General features: G+C 46.2%; 1 protein-coding gene across 1 annotated transcript in view; it reads right to left on the bottom strand.

The window, feature by feature from the left end:
* Lamc1 (laminin subunit gamma 1) overlaps nt 1-20,917 on the bottom strand; it is a 123,542-nt gene that overhangs the window by 12,186 nt on the left and 90,439 nt on the right. The window contains exons 7-20 of the mRNA XM_038349586.2: nt 20,521-20,619; nt 20,298-20,434; nt 19,809-19,931; nt 19,529-19,718; nt 19,016-19,128; nt 17,154-17,375; nt 16,849-17,037; nt 12,914-13,159; nt 12,323-12,476; nt 11,792-11,934; nt 10,097-10,275; nt 7,903-8,059; nt 2,938-3,143; nt 1,977-2,056 (exon numbers count right to left, since the gene is read on the bottom strand). Of these exons, the coding sequence (XP_038205514.1) occupies nt 1,977-2,056; nt 2,938-3,143; nt 7,903-8,059; nt 10,097-10,275; nt 11,792-11,934; nt 12,323-12,476; nt 12,914-13,159; nt 16,849-17,037; nt 17,154-17,375; nt 19,016-19,128; nt 19,529-19,718; nt 19,809-19,931; nt 20,298-20,434; nt 20,521-20,619 (2,238 nt within the window). The remainder of the gene's footprint in view (nt 1-1,976; nt 2,057-2,937; nt 3,144-7,902; nt 8,060-10,096; nt 10,276-11,791; nt 11,935-12,322; nt 12,477-12,913; nt 13,160-16,848; nt 17,038-17,153; nt 17,376-19,015; nt 19,129-19,528; nt 19,719-19,808; nt 19,932-20,297; nt 20,435-20,520; nt 20,620-20,917) is intronic.

Genomic DNA, 20,917 nt, shown 5'->3' with positions numbered 1-20,917 from the left:
CAGTTACTACGTAGTCTCCACACAGTTACCACATAGTCTCCACAGTTACTACATAGTCTCCACAGTTACTACATAGTCTCCACAGTTACTACATAGTCTCCACAGTTACTACGTAGTCTCCACACAGTTACCACGTAGTCTCCACAGTTACTACATAGTCTCCACAGTTACTACATAGTCTCCACAGTTACTACATAGTCTCCACAGTTACCACGTAGTCTCCACACAGTTACCACATAGTCTCCACAGTTACTACATAGTCTCCACAGTTACTACATAGTCTCCACAGTTACTACATAGTCTCCACAGTTACTACATAGTCTCCACAGTTACTACGTAGTCTCCACACAGTTACCACATAGTCTCCACAGTTACTACATAGTCTCCACAGTTACTACATAGTCTCCACAGTTACTACGTAGTCTCCACAGTTACTACATAGTCTCCACAGTTACTACATAGTCTCCACAGTTACTACGTAGTCTCCACACAGTTACCACATAGTCTCCACAGTTACTACATAGTCTCCACAGTTACTACATAGTCTCCACAGTTACTACGTAGTCTCCACAGTTACTACGTAGTCTCCACAGTTACTACGTAGTCTCCACAGTTACTACGTAGTCTCCACAGTTACTACGTAGTCTCCACAGTTACTACGTAGTATCCATACAGTTACTACATGGTGTCCACACAGTTCCTGCAAAGTCTCTACACAGCCTGTTTTCAAACTTTTCTTATTTGACCTAATTACTGGAAGAAAAAGCAACACCAAATAGCAATGAACAAGTCAGTAGAAACTCCAGCCAAGCAACACATCTTAGCTGGGTAACAATGCTAATATACTTTTCACTTCTAACAGTTCATGTTGAGGGCTGGAGAGATGGCTCAGAGGTTAAGAGCACTGGCTGGCCTTCCGGAGGTCCTGAGTTCAATTCCCAGCAACCACATGGTGGCACACAACCATCTGTACTGAGATCTGGCGCCCTCCTCTGGCGTGCGGGCATACATGGAGGGAGAATGTTGGATACATAATAAATAAATAGATCTTTAAAAAAAATAAGTAAATAAACTGCATCCCTTTAAAAAAAAAAAAAAAAAAAAACAGTTCATGTTGAATTGTGACACCCATTATGTGGCCATTCTCTTTGGCAAAAGAAACTTCATCCTACGTCCTTACATGAAGCCCATCACATCAGTAAGTTTAAGTTTCCGGGACCTAGATTTCTTGGGAGCTTCCATGTTTTCAGCTATCTTCCTAATTTCGTAAGAAAATTCAGCAATAAAACCATAAAACTGTGAATGTTCTGCAAAGTTGATTACATGGCTCACAAACTCACACTCACCCAGAACAGAAAGGAACCTGCTAAGGTCAACACAACCTGAACCTGTGAGGCAGTGGCCCACACCACCAAGGTCCACTGAGTGCCTGTACTGGGAATCCATACAAAGATACCTGCTCTCACGCTTGCCTATGCTTTAGCCATTTAAAAAGTTAATTCCTTCTGCAACTTAAAGCCTTCCAAGAAGTTATAATGAATTTAAAAGTGTCTAAAAAGCAAACAAACCAGGAATGAAATGGTCAGTGTTCTGTTGCTTACTTTCAAATGTGCAATGAGTTTAAGTGTTTTCTAGTGAGAACTGAAAATTAAAAATTTGTTGAAAACTAACGTAAAAATTTTAAGTTAATAACTTCTATTGGGTTCCTTAGAAATCTATAAATTTGAAGGCTTTAAAGTTGAAAAAAATCTAAAAAAGTTACAATCTGTGATATATGTAAATATGATTTTGTTCTCAACTAGTAGATGCTAATACTTAAGTTATTCCAATTTCATAGTGAAAGAGAAAGAGTCGCAGAGCTGTAACATTAGGGCGAGGGCAAGCCTACAATGGAAAGCATGCATGGGAGGGGACAGGACGGCATGCACAGTCAGCTGGGGCACTGCGCCTGAACCACGCAGCATGCTGCAGCTTACCGCTCTGCAAGCCTTCGGGCCTCTTCTGCCAACAGTGTCATGTTGTTTGGTTCCCCTGTAGACTCTGGCTGAGTGATTGACTGAAGAGGAAATAAAATATGGATTTTCAAAAGACTGAATTGTTTAAATTCAATAAAGCAAGTATTAACACTAATTATTGTGAATTCTTTTTCTGTTTGTTTGTTTGTTTTGTTTTTTGAGACAGGATTTCTCAGTGCAATAGCCCTAGCTGTCCTGGAACTAGCTCTTGTAGACCAGGCTAGCCTTGAAATCACAGAGATCCACCTGACTCTGCCTCCTGAGTGCTGGGATTAAAGGCGTGCACCACCAGCGCTTGGCTTAATTTTTGTTGATTCTTATGCAAAATATTTTTTTTTCTTATTTTCAGAGATGTTCTGATCAGCACCTCTGGTTGGAAATTATTTCTATTTTGAGTGCTGCAGAAGAGGCAAGTGAGAGAAAGAACCTAGACATCTCTCTGTTTCTATCCAGGTCCTTCTGTTTTGTGACAACTGTTGAGGATAGAACCTGAGGTGACCCCCTCAAGCCCTGTGTTGGAACCCTGGTTCCCAGCTGGCGTTTAGGGGCAGCTATGGAAGCTTACTTAGGAGGTGGGTCACTGGGATAGGCCTTTAGGGGTATAGCCTGTTCCACTTCTGTCCCATTGGCTTCTGGATCTGGCTGCTATATGAGCAGACACCACACGCTTCTGCCACTACCAACAGCTGTCCTTTGCCCATGCTGAGGAACTACGAGCCAAACAGCCCTCTCCTGCTTTAAGCTGTTTCTGTTAGCTTTGCCACAACCGCTTCAATGACTATGAGCTGCATGGCTCTCCTGCTCCGGGGTGCCAGGTAGGAGGATGAAGACACATTTGGGGTGGATCCTTGGTGTAATAGAATGACTTGCTACAAATTTCCCAACAACCCACCGTACCCACAGGAACTTCAGAGTCACTCACCACATTGGCAGCAGCCATTTTTGCTTTCTCAAGCTCCCTGGAGGCAATCTCAATCAGTTGCTCTGTACTCTCCACGCGGGACCGTGCTTGTTCAGCCAAGATTCCGGTCTCTTCTATAGTATTCCGGATATTCTGCAATCGGCTAATTTGGCTATGTAGACTGCTATTCACCCTCTGAAGGCGATCCATCAAATTCTGATCTACATCTGAAAGAGCATTGCAGACAGACAGCCTGAAAATGATCATCCATCATACCATCCATGTGAAGCTCAGGCGCTCTGTATCCTCATTATCACCACAGCATCTTCCCCAACCCCCAGCAGAGGTGATGCCTCTACTGTACCCTGGCGTGCGTGCACTGCTCCCAACCTCACTGTCTGTCCCAGGTGACTCAGTCCCCTTCCTATCCATCACTGGGTCCACAATCTTACACGAAAGCCAGCAAAGCAGAGACAATCAAGCGTGCAGATGCTTGATGAAGGAAAGGAAAAAGGATCTTCGTACTATGTCAGATTTAATCACAACTGCATAGTACTGAAGTGTCGTCAGCCCTAAAACCCTGACACATAACTACTAAAAAGTACACTTGAAGCAGATGCCAGGGGTAATGATGGACGCTTTTAATTCCAGCATTCAGGAAGCTGAAGCAGGTGGCTCTCTGTGTGTTCCTGGCCAGTCTAGTCTACATGGAATGGAGGGATACAAAATAAAACCCTGACTACTCAAAATTAAACAAACAAAACAACACTGAAGTACGGTAAATCAGCTTCTTTGCATTCTAAACCAGGTAAACTTCTTGCTCCTCCCCACTCCACCGCCATCCCAGCACATGTATGCAAATTCAATTGGATCTCTGCTTTGACAGAGTCCCTCAAACTGCACTTTACCACTCCATTGAACTTAAACCTCATTCTTGGGTCCCAATAAATCAAATGATAATTATAAACCTGTGCAAATATAAAGGCTGCCAGTATTAAATTCTTGTATGTCAGGAGGTTTTATTAATATACAAAAATTCAAGTTCTATTTAAAATCGACCAGTTCTTGGAACAGAAGAGAGCCTGGAAAAACACCCACACATCTGCAACCAGCCAGCTTTCAAAAGTTTAAATACACACCAGGAAAAGAGAGAGAGTTGGGTCAATAAATGGGACTGGAAAAGCAGACTACCACACAAAGAATGAGCTGTACCTTTAACCTTACCAGTTATAAACACCAACTTCAATGAGCTAAGCACTTGAATAGAAGGTCTAAAATAATGAAATTACTGAAAGAAAACAAAAATGCTTCAGGATTCTAGAACTGGCAAGGATTTCTTGGACAAGGCCCCAAAAACACAGGAAATAAAAGCAAAACTAGACAAATGCAATTACATCAAACTGAAAGGCTGCAGAGCAAAGGAAGCCACCAAGAGCGCGGAGACAGCCAAGGGGGCGGAGACAGCCAAGGGGGCGGAGACAGCCAAGGGGCGGAGACAGCCAAGGGGGCGGAGACAGCCAAGGGGGCGGAGACAGCCAAGGGGGCGGAGACAGCCAAGGGGGCGGGCAGGGACTAAGTACAAGCTGTGCACCTGGCAGCCCTAAGAACTTAAAAACTCATTACCGAAAAGGGGGAAAAGTTAACAAATGGGCAGCACACATAAACAGACATTTCTCAAAAGAAGACACACAAATGACACACAGGTATCTGGAAAAATGTTTAACATCGTCAATCATCAGGAAATTCAAGTCAAAACTTCAATGAGAGACTGCGTCACCTCAGTCAGTACGGCTACTGCCAAAGAGACTGTGGCAAACACATACTGGCGAGGGCGCGGAGAAGGGCAAATGTGCACACTCTGTCGGGAACGGGAGTCAGTGCCGCCATCATGGAAAACACTCAGCACTAACCAACCTGATCCGGTAATCCCAATCCCACATGCAAGGGGATGTCAAGGAGACACCTGCAATCCCATCACTGAGACACTCTTCTTAGTAGCCAAGCAGCCAAAACTATCAATGGGTCTACCAATCAATGATTAATGAAACGGTCCATAAACACAAAGAGACAGTGTGGCCATAAGAAGGAACGAAATCCTATCATCTGCAACCACATAGATGGAGGACGATAATTCCGTGACCAAAATACACACACAGAGCGAAGAGGGCCACTGGACTTCACCCAGATGTGGAAGTTTAAACAGCTGACGGGAACAAAACAGTGTGAGCGTGCAGCAGAAGGCAGGGGAGGGAGAGGGTGGGCAGTAGGCGGAGCCTTAGAGAGCTCTAAGAAGTCCTGATGTTCTGCTGAATAGTGAGCGGGGCAACGAGGAAAATCAGCGCTTAAAAAAGCTGGAAGAAAGGGTTTTGAAAGCGTTCACCATAAAGAAATAATAGATGTTTGAGAAGTAGATATTTAACCTGATTTAAGCTCTGTGCGATGCATATATGTACCCACATCAAAACATTATTACTCTATGACTATATATAATTTTTTTAAAAAAATATTTATTTATTATGTATACAATATTCTGTCTATGCGTATGCCTGCAGGCCAGAAGAGGGCACCAGACCCCATTACAGATGGTTGTGAGCCACCATGTAGTTGCTGGGAATTGAACTCAGGACCTTTGCAAGAGCAGACGATGCTCTTAACCTCTGAGCCATCTCTCCAGCCCCCTATATATAATTTTTATGTTCATTGTATTACTTAAAAATAAGGGAGGTTGAGAACCACTGCTTTAGACTCCGAGGAAGCAACTGCCACGCCTCACTTTCCAGTTCTCTAGATGGCACAGAAAAGACAACAGAGACACTAACTGCTCACGTCCACCGTCCTTCAATTCCCAGTGTCTACCTGTCAGCCCTGAACCATCCATGCCATCTTCTTTCAGATCTGCAGATTAGGTTCAGTTCCACTACAAGGGAATCCTTACAGTACAAAGGCAATCTCACTCCTGGCTAGCCTACGCGGGGAAGGTCAGCTGGGAACCGCAGAAAGAGAATTCTACCCCAGTCCATGGGAGGATCCCGGGCTAGAGGAAGCAACAAACCACCATGCTGCCAGCTTGCAAGTGGTGCTTGGAAGTATGGTGAAGTTTCCAGCCAGCAGATTGTCTACGTGGGCACAGGAAAGTATGTGGTTACTGTGGCAGAGGACAAGGTCGACAGCTCAGCCATACCAAGTAACATAGAATGATAAGTGCCCAGACTTGCTGCGCTTCTTTGGCGCTGGGCCTCCTCTTGTACCTTGGTGGTACTGGCCAAGAGCTTGCTGTCATGCTGTGGTCAGCCTAACTGACAAGTCAGAATATAACCAACCCTATGAGCTAGAGTATACAAAACAACATGGGAATCTGTTGTTCTGATAGAGCATGTCAATAGAAAACCACATGCCAAAGTGGTTGACACAACGAAAATCCTAAGTGGGAGGGTGGTTCATTCTTCCTAGGCAGTGGGTACCACTGAAAATGATACCAACAAACACCTCCAAACAAATACACAGATGCATCTAACATTATAATAAGCCACCAACATCTTATGCTTTTCAATTTCTAAAAAATATCTCACATGGAACAAATTGTGGACTCTCATAAAAAAGAAATCAAACAAACTTGCCAAAACAAAATATGTCCAGTTACTTCCTTCCTTATTTCAATAATCATCTAAAATTAAAACTCTATACATAAGCAATACTTATATGAAGAAAAAAAGCAACATATTTAGTTTCTGATCTAAATTTTTAGATAGGCAGACTTCTCCATGTAACTCCAAAATGAATATATATCTATAAACTCAAAGTGGAGTTGGTCACTGCTGCCCCATGCATGCTAACTTTAATGAATATCTACTATGTGCCTCTGGGAACACACTTGTCCCATGACGCACAGGGGACTCCGCCTGATGGTGAGCATCCTGCAGACAGGAACAGCTTTGCCCACCTTCCCACCACTGGGGCCGAGCTCAACACCAGGCTTACTATAGGCACTCAACCACTGTAGAAAGAGTCTGCCCAAGTTTAGAAAAAAAAGCTTAGTTCAGAGTAAGGATTAAAACCAAAAAATTTAAAGTATTTGATTTGAAATAACATTTCAACTTTAAAGTTTTTAAAAACAAGTTTCTTTGAAAGTCAGCAGAGTGTTTTAAAATATCTGTCCTCGGAGTCTGAGGCTGATCTTTCTTCCATCTTGTCATAGTGTGTGCAGAAGACCTTAGGATGGGCGTGGTACACACGATATGCACTTTTATGTAATGCTAACCCATAGCATCCTAACCAGACAAATGTTTTCATACACAGGCACTGATTTCTAAGGCTTCTTTTTTACAAATGCCAAGTGTTGCATATTCAGTAGCTGGTTGTTCAACCAACGCTTGAAGACCGTGGTTCCTGTTTTGTTTTGCTTTTTTGTTCTCAGAGTCACAGTGGGAAAATAAAGCCATACACCAAATAAATTCTTACCCACTAGAACAGCGGGAGATTAAAGTCAAAATCCTAACTTTCTTCTTATAAAAGTGCTCCTCAGAAGTTGTAGCTAGAAAACAAACATCCTAAAAAATGCTTGACTTTAATGATATTTTAAACTTCAGATTCTTTGTATGTAAAGGAACAGATTCATAAAATACTTCAAACCTGAACAACCAATAGTTTTTGATCTAGTGGGAAGTTATCCCTGCTTATTTCATCTTAAAGCATTAAGACTACAGGTCATTTTTGAAATGTTGCCTTTAAAATAAAATACCTTACAGCCAGGCAGCAGTTCATGCCTGTAACCCTAGCACTTAGAAGGCTGAGGCCTGCTGCACGTCTGAGACCAGCTTGAACATACATGAGTGCCAGGTCAGCTTGAGCTACAGTGAGACTCTGTCTAAAATGACACTTAAAAAACAAAAACATTCTGCAAGTACTTTAAAAACTGAGAACTTTATAAAAACCATATTAATTGTAAACTAGAAACGAGTCATAGTCGCTCAGCATGATCATGTATACCTTTGACCTCCTGAGCCTCACGGAGAAGGTCTGTGACCTCTCTCTCTGCCTCCTTCAGTCTGTCCTCAAAGGCTTGGTCCGTCACCGTCTCGTCCCCGGTCCCGAGGTTCGCTATGAGGCTCTCTAACTCCTGGAGCTTCACTCGATGCTCAGCAACCTGAGGAGGACAGAAAACTTGACTGTGGGTGCTGCAGGAGCCGCGGGAGCTCCGGAAGTGGGAGGACTGTGCCCTTCACACACGCTGCTCACACAGGCAGCACAGGCAGAAGTCAGAGGACTGTGCCCTCACACACGCTGCTCACACAGGCAGCACAGACAGAAGTCAGAGGACTGTGCCCTCACACACGCCTGCTCGCTCACACAGACAGCACAGACAGAAGTCAGAGGACTGTGCCCTCACACACGCCTGCTCGCTCACACAGACAGCACAGACAGAAGTCAGAGGACTGTGCCCTCACACACGCTGCTCACACAGGCAGCACAGACAGAAGTCAGAGGACTGTGCCCTCACACACGCCTGCTCGCTCACACAGACAGCACAGACAGAAGTCAGAGGACTGTGCCCTCACACACGCCTGCTCGCTCACACAGACAGCACAGACAGAAGTCAGAGGACTGTGCCTTCACACACGCCTGCTCGCTCACACAGACAGCACAGACAGAAGTCAGAGGACTGTGCCCTCACACACGCTGCTCACACAGGCAGCACAGACAGAAGTCAGAGGACTGTGCCCTCACACACGCCTGCTCGCTCACACAGACAGCACAGACAGAAGTCAGAGGACTGTGCCCTCACACACGCTGCTCACACAGGCAGCACAGACAGAAGTCAGAGGACTGTGCCCTCACACACGCCTGCTCGCTCACACAGACAGCACAGACAGAAGTCAGAGGACTGTGCCCTCACACACGCCTGCTCGCTCACACAGACAGCACAGACAGAAGTCAGAGGACTGTGCCCTCACACACGCCTGCTCGCTCACACAGACAGCACAGACAGAAGTCAGAGGACTGTGCCCTCACACACGCTGCTCACACAGGCAGCACAGACAGAAGTCAGAGGACTGTGCCCTCACACACGCCTGCTCGCTCACACAGACAGCACAGACAGAAGTCAGAGGACTGTGCCCTCACACACACTGCTCACACAGGCAGCACAGACAGAAGTCAGAGGACTGTGCCCTCACACACGCCTGCTCGCTCACACAGACAGCACAGACAGAAGTCAGAGGACTGTGCACTCACACACGCTGCTCACACAGGCAGCACAGACAGAAGTCAGAGGACTGTGCCCTCACACACGCTGCTCACACAGGCAGCACAGACAGAAGTCAGAGGACTGTGCCCCTCACACACGCTGCTCACACAGGCAGCACAGGCAGAAGTGGCTTGTCTTTTCTTCTGGCTTCCAAAGCAAACCCTTAGACCCACTCTCCCTGCACGCACGGTCTGCCGACAGTTCTCCAGCTCCCCTCCCCCACCCCAGCACCTGAGATCTCCGCCAGGCCTCTCAAACTGAACCCAGGACCTGTCCTCCCTGGGGATTCCCAGTAAACAGCATCTCCAGCAACATTAAGCGAAAACCTCAAGGTCCAAGATCGTCTCTTGAGTCTTCTTTTTCCCTACCCCGCTCTCTCACCCCACCTATTTATCCTACCCATTCAAAGGCTCTCCCTCCATCCCATCCCTAGCGACCACTCTTCATGTGGTAGTCAGGACACTCCTCTGAAAATACAACTGGACCTCTGTACGCTTCTGTCATATTTGGGAATAATTCCTAAAGTCCTCACTTACTGTTAACACAGTCCTATAGAACCTGCCACCAAGCAAGTTCCTCCACAGGGCAGGATCCAGGCCTTTGCCCGGCATTCCTATCACAAGGCTCCCTTTCCTCACCCTTGGCTTTCGCTTCGCAAGAGTTTCCTTGCAGAGGCCTTACCCAGTTTCCCACAGATATTATCCATTCCTAATCTTTCAGCCTTTCATCTCCGGTGTTCTCTTATGTACGCAGTTCTGGTCACTTCCCCTAACTAGAAACTATGCCTCTGAGAAGAGAGACCAGATCAAATGTGTTCACCATTTTTCCCTCTGGAGCCTACAGTATACTGAGTTTCCACTTGGTGTCCTCTGAATAGTTGAGAAAAGAATGAATGAATGAACGAATGAATGAATGAATACACTACTGGCAGCTTACCTTATCCTTCACCAGCCGGTAACAAGCTGGACACTCCTGGCAGCCAGGCCAAGAGCGATTGTAGAAATAGTTCTCTTCACATTGGTCACAGCGATTTCCCACAAAGCCTTCCCTGCATTCACAGCGGCCATCATCTTTACACTGGAGTGAAAGGGACCCTTCGTGATGACAGTCACAAGCTATAGAACAAGAAGACAATTAAGACAATTCCCATCTGAACTGGTTGTAACATCATTCTAAGCACTTAGAAAAATTCATTTATGACATCCTAGATAGGTAAGTCCATTTGGCAGAGAAGACAGACATTTTAAGTTGTAAATTAAAATGTGCACCCTTTGGGGCACACTTTGTGTGTGTGGTGTGTGTTCATTTGTTCACATACATGCATGTGCCCACAGAGGCCGGGGTCACCACTGGGTATCTCTCCTCCTCTATCGCTTTCTGCCTTACTTCTGCCGTTGTTTGGATTTTGAGACAGGGTCTCACTATGTGGCCCTGGCTGACCTGGAACTCACTATGTAGACCAGGCTGGCTTCCAACTCACAAGAGATCCGTCTACCTTTGCTTCCCAAATGCTGGGATTAAAGGTGTGTGCCACTGTGCCTAGTTCCCAACAAAAGGGAAGGCTGGCTCGCTAATGAGCTCCAGGGATCTACCTGTTTCAGCACTGCAGGTACAGATGCACAGCTACCTTTTTATGTAGGTGCTGGGGATCTGAACTCAGTTTCTCTTGCTCGTATGGCAAGCACTTTACCCACTGAGCCATCTCCCCATCCCCTTGGGACACAGTCATTACAGAATTACCAGAATGGTGGAGAATGTGCCTCTGAGAAGTGGAGGAAAGGGAAGTGAGACGAGCCTGGGCTACTCAGGGAAGGGAAAAAAAAATGTGTGTCTGTGTGTCTGTGTGTGTGTGTGTGTGTGTGTGTGTATACACATGGTGATTATTAAACTAAGTAGTGTTCTTTTTCATATGCTTCAGGAATTCCTCTCTGCTTTCATCTCTCCACAGCTTAAATTTCTCTAAGAAATAAGAAAACCCAAATGCTAACACTTGTCTTGCATTATTTTTCAGTTTGTTTTCTCACTTTGTTCACTGAGCTGAGTCAATGACTTGTGCTGCATTCCACAGGAGAAACGAAGGAATTCAGAAAACAAGAACCCAAACTGTTCTGATTTCCAGGCAAGTGTTTATGCCAAGGAGAAGCAGATGTTTATATCCAGCCAAACCAAAAAGGCCCCACGGGTGGAGAGTAAGTACAGTGAGTCAACAAATACTGAACAGAACCCATTACTGTTCCCTTATCTGCAATGATAATGTGATCAATAAACAAGTTTCATGAGGCAGAGTGGGCAAGCTCAGGGCTCAGAAGGGTTTTTTTTCCTTTAGAAATCAAGATTGCAAAGAGAAGTATAAAAAACTCACAAAAGGTGACATTAACAAGGCAGTCACAAAGGAAACAGAAAAGCCCTTGATTTCCAGAGTTTTATAATATTCACAGAATCGTCTCCATGATGGCCACACAGGCTATTGGGGTTCTCTCTGTGTTTAGAGCATTAGTTGGAATTGGGAGACACGGCCTGCAAGCCACCATTGATGGCCACACAGGCTATCATCGGGGTTCTCTCTGTATTCACAGCATTAGCCGGAGTTGGGGGACACTCCAACCGAGCACTGCAAGCCACCATTCTTACGTTTGCAGCCTTCAGGGCCAAATCCGAAGTGGTTGGTCTCACAGCGCTCACAGTGCTGACCGGTGATACCAGGCTGGCACTCACACTGACCAGTGCGGATGTCACACTGTCCGTTGGTGGAACCCAAAGCATGGCAGTCACACCTGAAAAGAAACACAAGACATTTCTAAGGTAAGAAAAGCAGATTGTAAGCAGGGTGTTAGGACCGTTGGATGGAATGTTAAGTCCCTAAGGTTCTAGCCCTTTCTGTGAGTGCTGTTCAGGGCTCTTTGTCAAGTCTCACCTGAGCCAGGACACGCCATTCTGAAACCCTTCCGGCACTGACCAAGAACTGGACAGAGATTCCCAGCCACAGTACTGCTGAGTCTGTCCCTTAAATCCTCTCACGCGGTGCTTTTCCTACGTAAGGCCCTCAAAACAATTCCTGAACAACATCAAGCCAGCCACTAACTGTGACCTGAGAAACTGTATTTCTTATGGTACACACAGCAAAGGTCACTTCTCCCCTCTCCAAAGGCTCCGAAGTCTCACCTCTCACAGCCTTGTCCACTCTGCAGGTTGTAGAAGCCAGGGTCGCAAGCGCCACAGTCCCGGCCTGACACATGAGGCAGACACTCACACTGCCCGGTCACGGGGTTACAGCTGCTCTGTTGCTGCACGGTCCCATAGGGATTGCAGGCACAGGCTGGGGGGGAAGACAGAGAAAGCAACAGATGCAACAGATGCAGGGAGGACAGAGCACAGGTCTTTAGGCCTGTGCTGTCAGGTGCAGGAGCCACCCAGTCACATACAGTGTGTCTGGGTAATCTGGACAGATGTGCCATCAACCGAAACACACGCTGGCTTTGTTGATGTCCGGTGGGAAAAGAATACCCATTTCATTAACAGTTTTCAACTAGTTATCAGCTGAAGCAATAAAATGCTGGTTATATTAGGTTAAATGAAATATATTACAATGAATTCTCCTGATTCCTTCACTTTTCTAATGCGGTGTTTAGCGATCTTAAGTTGTGCAGTGGTTCACACCGCATTTTCACAGGCCAGCCCTGCATCTGCGCAAACTTCTGTTGGTACTGAAATGTGCACATCAAGGTGTGTGTGCCCGATCTGGCAGTGGCTGACCTTTGCATTTGTCTGCGGGATTGGGAGCCAGGGGATTGCCGAAAAACCCTTCTTTGCACCGGTCGCAGTAGAAGCCGGCAGTGTTGTAGATGCACTTCAGACATTCTCCTGTCAGGCGGTTGCAGTTGCCAACTGCATTGGGGTCTATGTTGTCATTACACTGACACGGACGGCACAGTCTCACGGGCCCATTGCTGCCCAGAGGGTCTCCAAAGTAGCCGTCATCACAGAGCTCACATCTCTTGCCTGGGAACGAGAGAATCAGAGGTTAAGGAAGAATTGTCTGTCATCTGTCAATCATGTTTTAAATAAAACGCTGATTGGCCAGGCAGGAGGTAAAGGTGGGAAAACCAGACAGGAAGTAAAAATGATGTAATGAGAACAGGAGAACTCTGGGAAGGAGGAAGTTGATTCCTCCCACTCCTGTCCAGACCACCGAAGCAGCAGGATGTGATCTGCCCCACTGAAAAAGGTACTGAGCCACATGGCTAACATAGATCAGAAAAAATGGGTTAATTAAGATGTAAGAGTTAGCCAGTGAGAGGCTAGAGTTAATGGGCCAATCAGCTTTATAACTTATAGAGATCTCTGTGTTATTTCTTTGGGGCTTGCCGGCTGTGGGGTACCAGGTGAGACAAAAACCCCAACAAGCAGGCCTGGCCCCCTTTATGTTACAGGCCTGAGGCACTCCTGCTGTGGATCACCAATGGGACATACTGTCCAGTCTGGCCATAACATACAAGGGCTTGTGCTACATACACAGTGGCTCAAGAGTACCGTGCCAGTCCACAGAAGGAAAAGCCGGGTTCACAGGAGCCGTTCATTTAGGAGAAAGCAACACTAGAGCGCTATACAGTGCTCTGAATTCATATTTCCTCATAGACAGCCTTATCTAGAGACCCAGGCTGTAGCCCCAGCACTGGGCCAGACCAGTGGAGTGGCCTTGGCATACTCATTCAGTAGGATGGTCCCTGGTTTGTCTACCTCATTTCAAATTCTCTGACAACCAAGATCACATGTTAAAATTCTTGGTAAATGAGACAGGCTCAGGATTTACCAGACTCTATATTCCCAACGAATAGCACATCCACACAGGCTTTGGCTGAATTTGGGAAAGAGGAAGCACTACTTTTGATGCTTTAAGTTTTCCAAACAACAGGGTGAGCAGGGTCTTTCTTATCTTCTAAAAGGCATACACCATCCTTAGTTGAGCACTGCCAGCCAGTGTAAACCAAAGAACTCTAAAAGAGAACCAGGTACCGCCCACTATCCTATGGGAGCCCTACTGACCAGAAGGAAGAAGGTGGAGCCAGACCCAGGCTCTCCCACCATGCTCATTGCTCTCCCCCATCCTGTCCTTCCCTGCCATTGTCAGCTCAAGATGGGCTCTTGACATCTATGTAGCCAATAGGGCCTAAATGAGCCTAACATTTCTTAAGCATCTGGTCTATTAATTCTCTAAACAACTGTAGGTAAGGATCTGCTATGTGCACGAGCACTCTTCCAGGCTGTGAGCGAGGTGGGTGCGGTCTCTGCTCCAATGACACTTAGGTTGCAGTTAGGGAGGAAGAGCACGCGCGCGCGCGCACGTGTACACACACACACACACGCACGACTTCAATGGGGACAAGTACAACAGCATTAAACCAAACACAGACGGCTCAAATGACAGTGAAGGTGAAGGGCACTGTAGACTGGGTGTGAGACATTAGGATGAGAATGACAGACAGAGAATTCTGCCAGGAAAATACCCATGGAAATGTTTTTGAACAAGGCCACACACAGAAGTAGAACCAACAAGCCCAAGTCAGACCAGGGTGGCAGGAAGAATCTGGATTTAAACTGAAGTGCTATGATAAGCTACTAGAGAGTTCTTTCTTTGTTTTACATTCGTTTGTTTGTCTATGTGCACATATGCCATGGCCTGACCACTGGGATCAAAGGAAAATTAGTGAGAGTTGGTTCTCTCTCAACTGTGTGTGATCCCAGGACTGGACTCAGGTCTGGAGGCTTGACAACAAGTGCTTTCCCCACTGGGCCATCTCGGTCCCTGTGTGGTACCATCACAGAGCATGGTTACACACATAATCTCAGCACTTGGGAGGCTGAGCCGGGAAGATCACAAACTTGAGGTCAGCCTGGGAGTTTTGAACCCAAAACTACAGAGTAAGATGCCTCAGAAGAGAAAACACTGATAAAGTAACATAATCCGATTCCCTTGTAAAAGGATTATTCCGGCTCCTGCATGAAGAGTCGATCTCAGGAAAGCAGGTGAAGCAGGGAGCCCCATGGGAGAAACGACCTCGGTTGAGAGGCCATGGTGGCTAGAACTGGGACAGCAGCAGTAAAGGAAGGAGAGGGAGGGCTGTTTCTAAGAAATGAAAGAAAGAATCACCAAGTGTAAGCCCAGGGATTTTAGCTTGCACAGGCAGGTTGTGTAGTCTATAGACCACTGGAAAGGGAGAGGGTTAGAACTGGGGAAAAAAGATTTGCCTGAGACTGTAGCTACGTGAATCTGGAAAGAAGTGGAGGAAATCAGCACATTCAATTAGCGTGGCTCTCGGGGTTTACTGAAGGGGCTGCGATACAAGGCTAGGTAGAGACGGGGACTCACAGGATGAAGGTGTGACAGCCTGTGCTCCAGGCTGCATGGAGAGAGCAGTTGCCAGATCACAAGGTTGGAAGAGCTCTTGGGATTACCTTTCAGAAGCTCAGAACTTCAATTTGGGGTCACCAGCCCTAAGGACCCCATCATCTTGAAATAAAAACTGCCCTCCTCCTCTCTGATCTCAGGTGTATGCTTCTGGCTACCCCAACTCCACAGGAGGCTGGATATGACGCAGCACGCAGGTCTCATGGGGTAGGAAAAGGTGGAGAGCAGATGCGGAGGGCTGATAGAACGCCTCCAGCCCTTCACCAGGTGGGGAAGGAGAGCAGCAATGGGCTGTTGCTCAGGAGAGGTGGCCCAGGACTGAGGATACAAATTTTGTAATCCCAGGCAGAAGTCTGAAAAGATCTGATCACCTAAGGGAGGAGTGTGGATCAAACTCAGATGGAAATCCCCAGCTGAGATAAAGAGGTGACCAAATGGTAAAGGAGAAAAGAGAAGACCAAGGAGAGTGGCAGTTCTGACTGTGGAGGGACACTCGGCTGGCACTGCCCAGCACGGCCACAACACTGACCGCTGAGCACTACAGCTGACAAACAGAAGCAGGGGGCAATAAGCAGAGCAAAAGATACGGGAGGTGAGGTAGGACAGAAAACAGAAAGCAGAGTGCAGGAGACTAGGAATGAGGGACCCTCCTGGCCCTGCTGCGGGCAGCACTAGCCTCCCTCAGAGCCGTCTCCACGTGAGCACAAGGGTAGCATTCCAGCCATGCTGATAATGCAGGTACTCCTCACGTGATCTATACTTCAAAAGCTTGAAACCTGCTTCATAGCAAACTACAACAGAGACACAAGGTAGCCTGCCTTTCATTTTAAAGTTTAGGATCACATTTCAAATCCTGCACCCCTTATACAGCTTTGAGTGAGTGACACACTGTTCCAGCCCTGGCTTTGTCCTTCTGTCCTTCACAGCAGAGTCAAGGGAAGCCAGGGAGGTGTTGTGACCAACTTTGAAATACCGAAAGGATGATTTAAAAAAAATAATTTTAAAACTGTTATTTCACATTAACAATTCCAGACAGCCTACGCTGAAGGGCAGTTTGGGGTCTCACATTGTGAGGGATGACAGTATTGTGCAGTTCTATCTGGAGTCCCAAAGCCTGGGTTGCAGCCGCAGCCCACCCGTGTCTCACCGCACAGCCTTGGACGTGGCCCTCACTGTTTCTATACCTTTCTCCCTCCCAGGTTGTGAGGACAGCTGAGGCAGGCCGTGCAAACACTAACAACTCTACAGAACACTGAAGGGGGGATGAGCAGGGCACACTCACCGGCCGTGCCAGTTGGACAGTGCGTGCACACCACTTCCTTTGTCTTGGGAACAATGGCACAACTTGAGCCACCAGGGCAGGGACAAGGCTGGCAGTCAGAGGAGGTGCCCAGGGTTGAATCTCCATAGTATCCGTCACTACACTTCTCACAGTGAGGGCCGTCTGTATTGTCTCTGCAGTTACAGACACCTATTTTGGAAACAGACAAAGGTAAGTCATTAGGTATGTGACATGTTAATCAATGGGTGCCACTACTAATGGCAAAAGGACCCTCGGGTCCAGAAGTGTCCTCAGGGCCTTCTCACCTGTCTCGGGGTCACAGGTCTCACTGTGTCCGTTGCAGGTACAGAGCACACATGGGCTGTAAGGTCCAAGACTCGGAGTTTCTCTTCTGTAGCCTGAGAGGCACATCTCACAGAACTGCCCTCCATACCCCATGGGACAGGTGCAGGACTCCACCCAAGTTGCAGGGACTCCGGGCCCAGGACGAGCACTTGCCAAGGTGACGTCATCCAAATATCCAGCACCTGTTTGTGGTGTGGGAAAGAGAACCACTGAAGTGCCTTCCAGGATCCAAATGCTTATGAAGAGCCAGCAACACATAAGAGCCAGACCCAAGAGTCCAAACAAAACAGACGATGACCTGATGTCATTAACCAGGAATGATAACCAGAAGATAGCATTTAAGACAATCAGGTGGTATAGGATGCTAAGCACATGGAGGAGAGGTATGGCAAACTTATAGACACATGTGTGCACGAGCGCGCGCGCACACACAAACACACACACACACACACACACACACACACACACACACAGACTATATAGCTCTGACAAATATGCAATAACCCCAAAGCCATTATGCCATGTCAGAGTGCTCTTCCATTCCCATAAGGACAACAAGGCTTATACTGAGTTAGACGATGGTTCGTCTGATCTAGCAGAACCAGAGGCAATGTTCTAAGGGTATAAACATGGGCTTTGGAGATGCTATCATGTTTCCCTTTAATTCTATTCTACTGGAGTCCTTCACAGTCTTCTGCTTAAAGTACATTCCTTCCATGTGGATGGAGCATTACTTTCTGTTTATATAATTCACGTGGAAACTGATCACCTAGGCCAAAGGATACTTACAGTACTGGCTTGAACGTAGCTTTTAATAAGTTTCTGGTTTTTGCCAGTCAGATTATGAGTTATGATGTGCTTCTAATATCTAAACATTCTTACAGCTCCCTGGCCTAAAAATACTCTTCTTTCAATCTTGTTCCTACTCCTAAATGATAACTCATCTCTTTTTCTCTCTTGTAGCCAAACTTCAAGAGAATATTCTTCATTTTAACATCTCTCATTCAAAATTACCTTTCAGGGAGTCCAGCGCTCTTCCTCCGAGCCACTCAGTTTCACCATGGAGTCAAAGCCAACCTCCTCACCAGTGGCTTCTCAACCCCCACCTAAAACCTGGTGGTGGTCTTGTCCTCAACCTCCAATTATTTTCTTCTCCAAATTCTTTTCCTTCCTTGGCCTCAGGGCACAGCCCTCAACTGTGTTTCTAGGATCCCATTCCCTTTCTCTGTTTTCTGCCATATTTCTAAGTTTAAAAGTAAATATCCAAAATGTAGACACAATCCACATTTGTAATTCAAACTTCTCAGATCCACATTAGTAATTACTCATAAGACATTTTTATATGGACATTCATGCAGAGAGCTCAAAAACAAGCAAACCCAAGACATCCAAGCTGCAACCTTTACATTACCAAAGGGGAAAAAGTCCTCATTAGTAAGTGCTTGAAGGCATATTTTTAAACTTCTATATAAAATTAAAGCACTGGATAGTATATGATTTCTCATAATTTAGCCAATAGTTCAAATCACTTGATAATTACATGGCAGTAAATAAAAAGAAATGAAGATTAAGCAAGCTGAACCAGACTTTAAGAAAATCTATATATAATGGAATTTCAATTGGTTTATTAATTATAAAGTAATACTGTCACTGAAGATTCTCCAGATCCTTGATGATGGTTTCAACATGCATTTTAATACACAGGTGATAACAGTCTGGACCAGTGTGGACATATCAGAACAGGACCATTTTTTTTTTTTTTTTTACCACGAATCTTCCTACCTCACCATCTTAATTATCCCTAAACTGTATCACAACTTACTCCTCTCACTGTACGTGCCCCGGATCTTGATAGAGGTCAAGTTGTTTAGGAGCTTCTGAAATTCAAAGGGGGTGAGAGTGGGCCTCCAAGGGTAATCTGTTGCTTCATGGAGCCTGGAGAGAAAGGAAGAGCACATAACCTCTATAAGAAGAGTCTATAAGGAGGCTTCTCTGTTCAGTGACACCACTGCAGGCAATACCGACACACTAACCAAATAAAGGAGAACATTTCCAGTTTCTCAGACAACTAGAAAAGAGAAGATAAAGGAAGGCTCATCTCAATAACCCAGAGGTTTTTTTTTTACAGAGAATTTTGATATGTAACCTAGGCTGGCAATCCCCTCAACTCAACCTTCAATGTCTAGGACAACAGGTATGAGCTACTACCTCTAGCCCAGAAGTTTTTCTTTAACACACACCTTTAGGCCAGATCAACTCAGATAAAACAAACAAGAAAACCCCACTTTTTCTTTCTCCGTTTTCAGGTCTGAGTTGACAGAGAGCACTGTCTCACCTGAAGATGTACTTTACTGCAGTCTCGCTAGGATAGGAATTGCCCTGGGCGATCAAGGGCACAGAAACTCTCAAGCCAGCTCCCTCAAGCACGAGATCTTCTGCAGAGAGGCGAGTGTCCCGTCTGTCCACTCGGAAGGAGAAGGAGAGGTTCTGCCCATAACTCAGAACCTGATTTCCCAGGAACTTGGCTGAAAGGCAGACATCAGGCTGAGTCAGAATGTGAGACCATGACAAAGAGAAGCACCCAGACATCCACGTTGCCTTCCGGCCTCACTTACCAGGGGCAATGAAGTACCTAGGAAAGTAACTGTCTGAGATCACAGCGATGTCCTGCCTATCTGAGGACCACTCAAGAGATGCCTCCGAGCCATCTCTCTGTTCCACACGCCACCCATCCTCATCTGCCGGTAGAGAATGAAGACACAGGCACATTTACATGACAAGCATCCTATATGCAGGCCCACAAAAGATGACACTGCACCTTATATAGAGAAGATCATCAATAAAAAATTTTGACCCCAGACCTATATATACATTTTGCTGTATTTTTAATGAAACATTTGTAGTCAACTGCTTACTACAGCCAGTGCTCTAAAACCATAAGTATGTTTTCATTAAGGGCCACACAAGAAAAAAAAAATACACATTAAATAATATCAAACATTCCAAGTATCAAAAACCCTCCCAAGTTTCTGATTCAAAAACTCCCCATGTAGCACTGGTCTCAGAGCTCTAGGGGCCAGAGAGTTGACTAAGGGCTGAATTACCAATCTGAAAGGTGGAGGAGATGTCGTAAACACTGTAGCCAGCAGCATTTGTGCACACCGAGGAATGCCCGAAGCAGAAGCAGGGTGTGCACCCTTTAGGATTAGATGGTTCCAGATTAAAAAATCCAGGCTTGCATCTGAAAGAGATGAAGGCAGCATCAGTCACCGTTTTCACCCGAAATCTGACACCCTGAGAACAACAGCTGGAGAAAGATGGAGCTACCTCTCACAGCTGAAGCCTTCGACGTTGTCTTTGCAAACGCATCTTCCCGTTTCGACGTTACATTCATCCGTGCTGCCGGACGGGTTACAGGAGCACGGCCTGCTCGGTGGAACGGGACACAACAATGAAAGGAGGAGTGAGGAAGGGACCCACTCGTGGGGCCGACGGCTCTATGTGAAGGACAGAGAGAGCTCCTGCTGCTTTTATATGTGGTTTCAGAGGAGAACATTCATCGTCCATGATGAGACCTAACACTGCGCACAGTAACTTAAACCACTAAAACTCTGTACTCTCCAAACCCAGGGGCATCATCATGGTAGTCTTGAAGCTTGCTGACATCCCTGCTGGGGATGTGTTCCCACTTTCCTAAGCGGATTCAGGACCAGTCTCTGGTTCT

The sequence above is a fragment of the Arvicola amphibius genome, chromosome 12 (genome assembly GCF_903992535.2).
Source record: "Arvicola amphibius chromosome 12, mArvAmp1.2, whole genome shotgun sequence".
In the NCBI taxonomy this organism is placed as follows: domain Eukaryota; kingdom Metazoa; phylum Chordata; class Mammalia; order Rodentia; family Cricetidae; genus Arvicola; species Arvicola amphibius.
The sequence above is the reverse complement of the archived record's forward strand: the minus strand, read 5'-3'. Positions and strand labels throughout refer to the sequence as shown.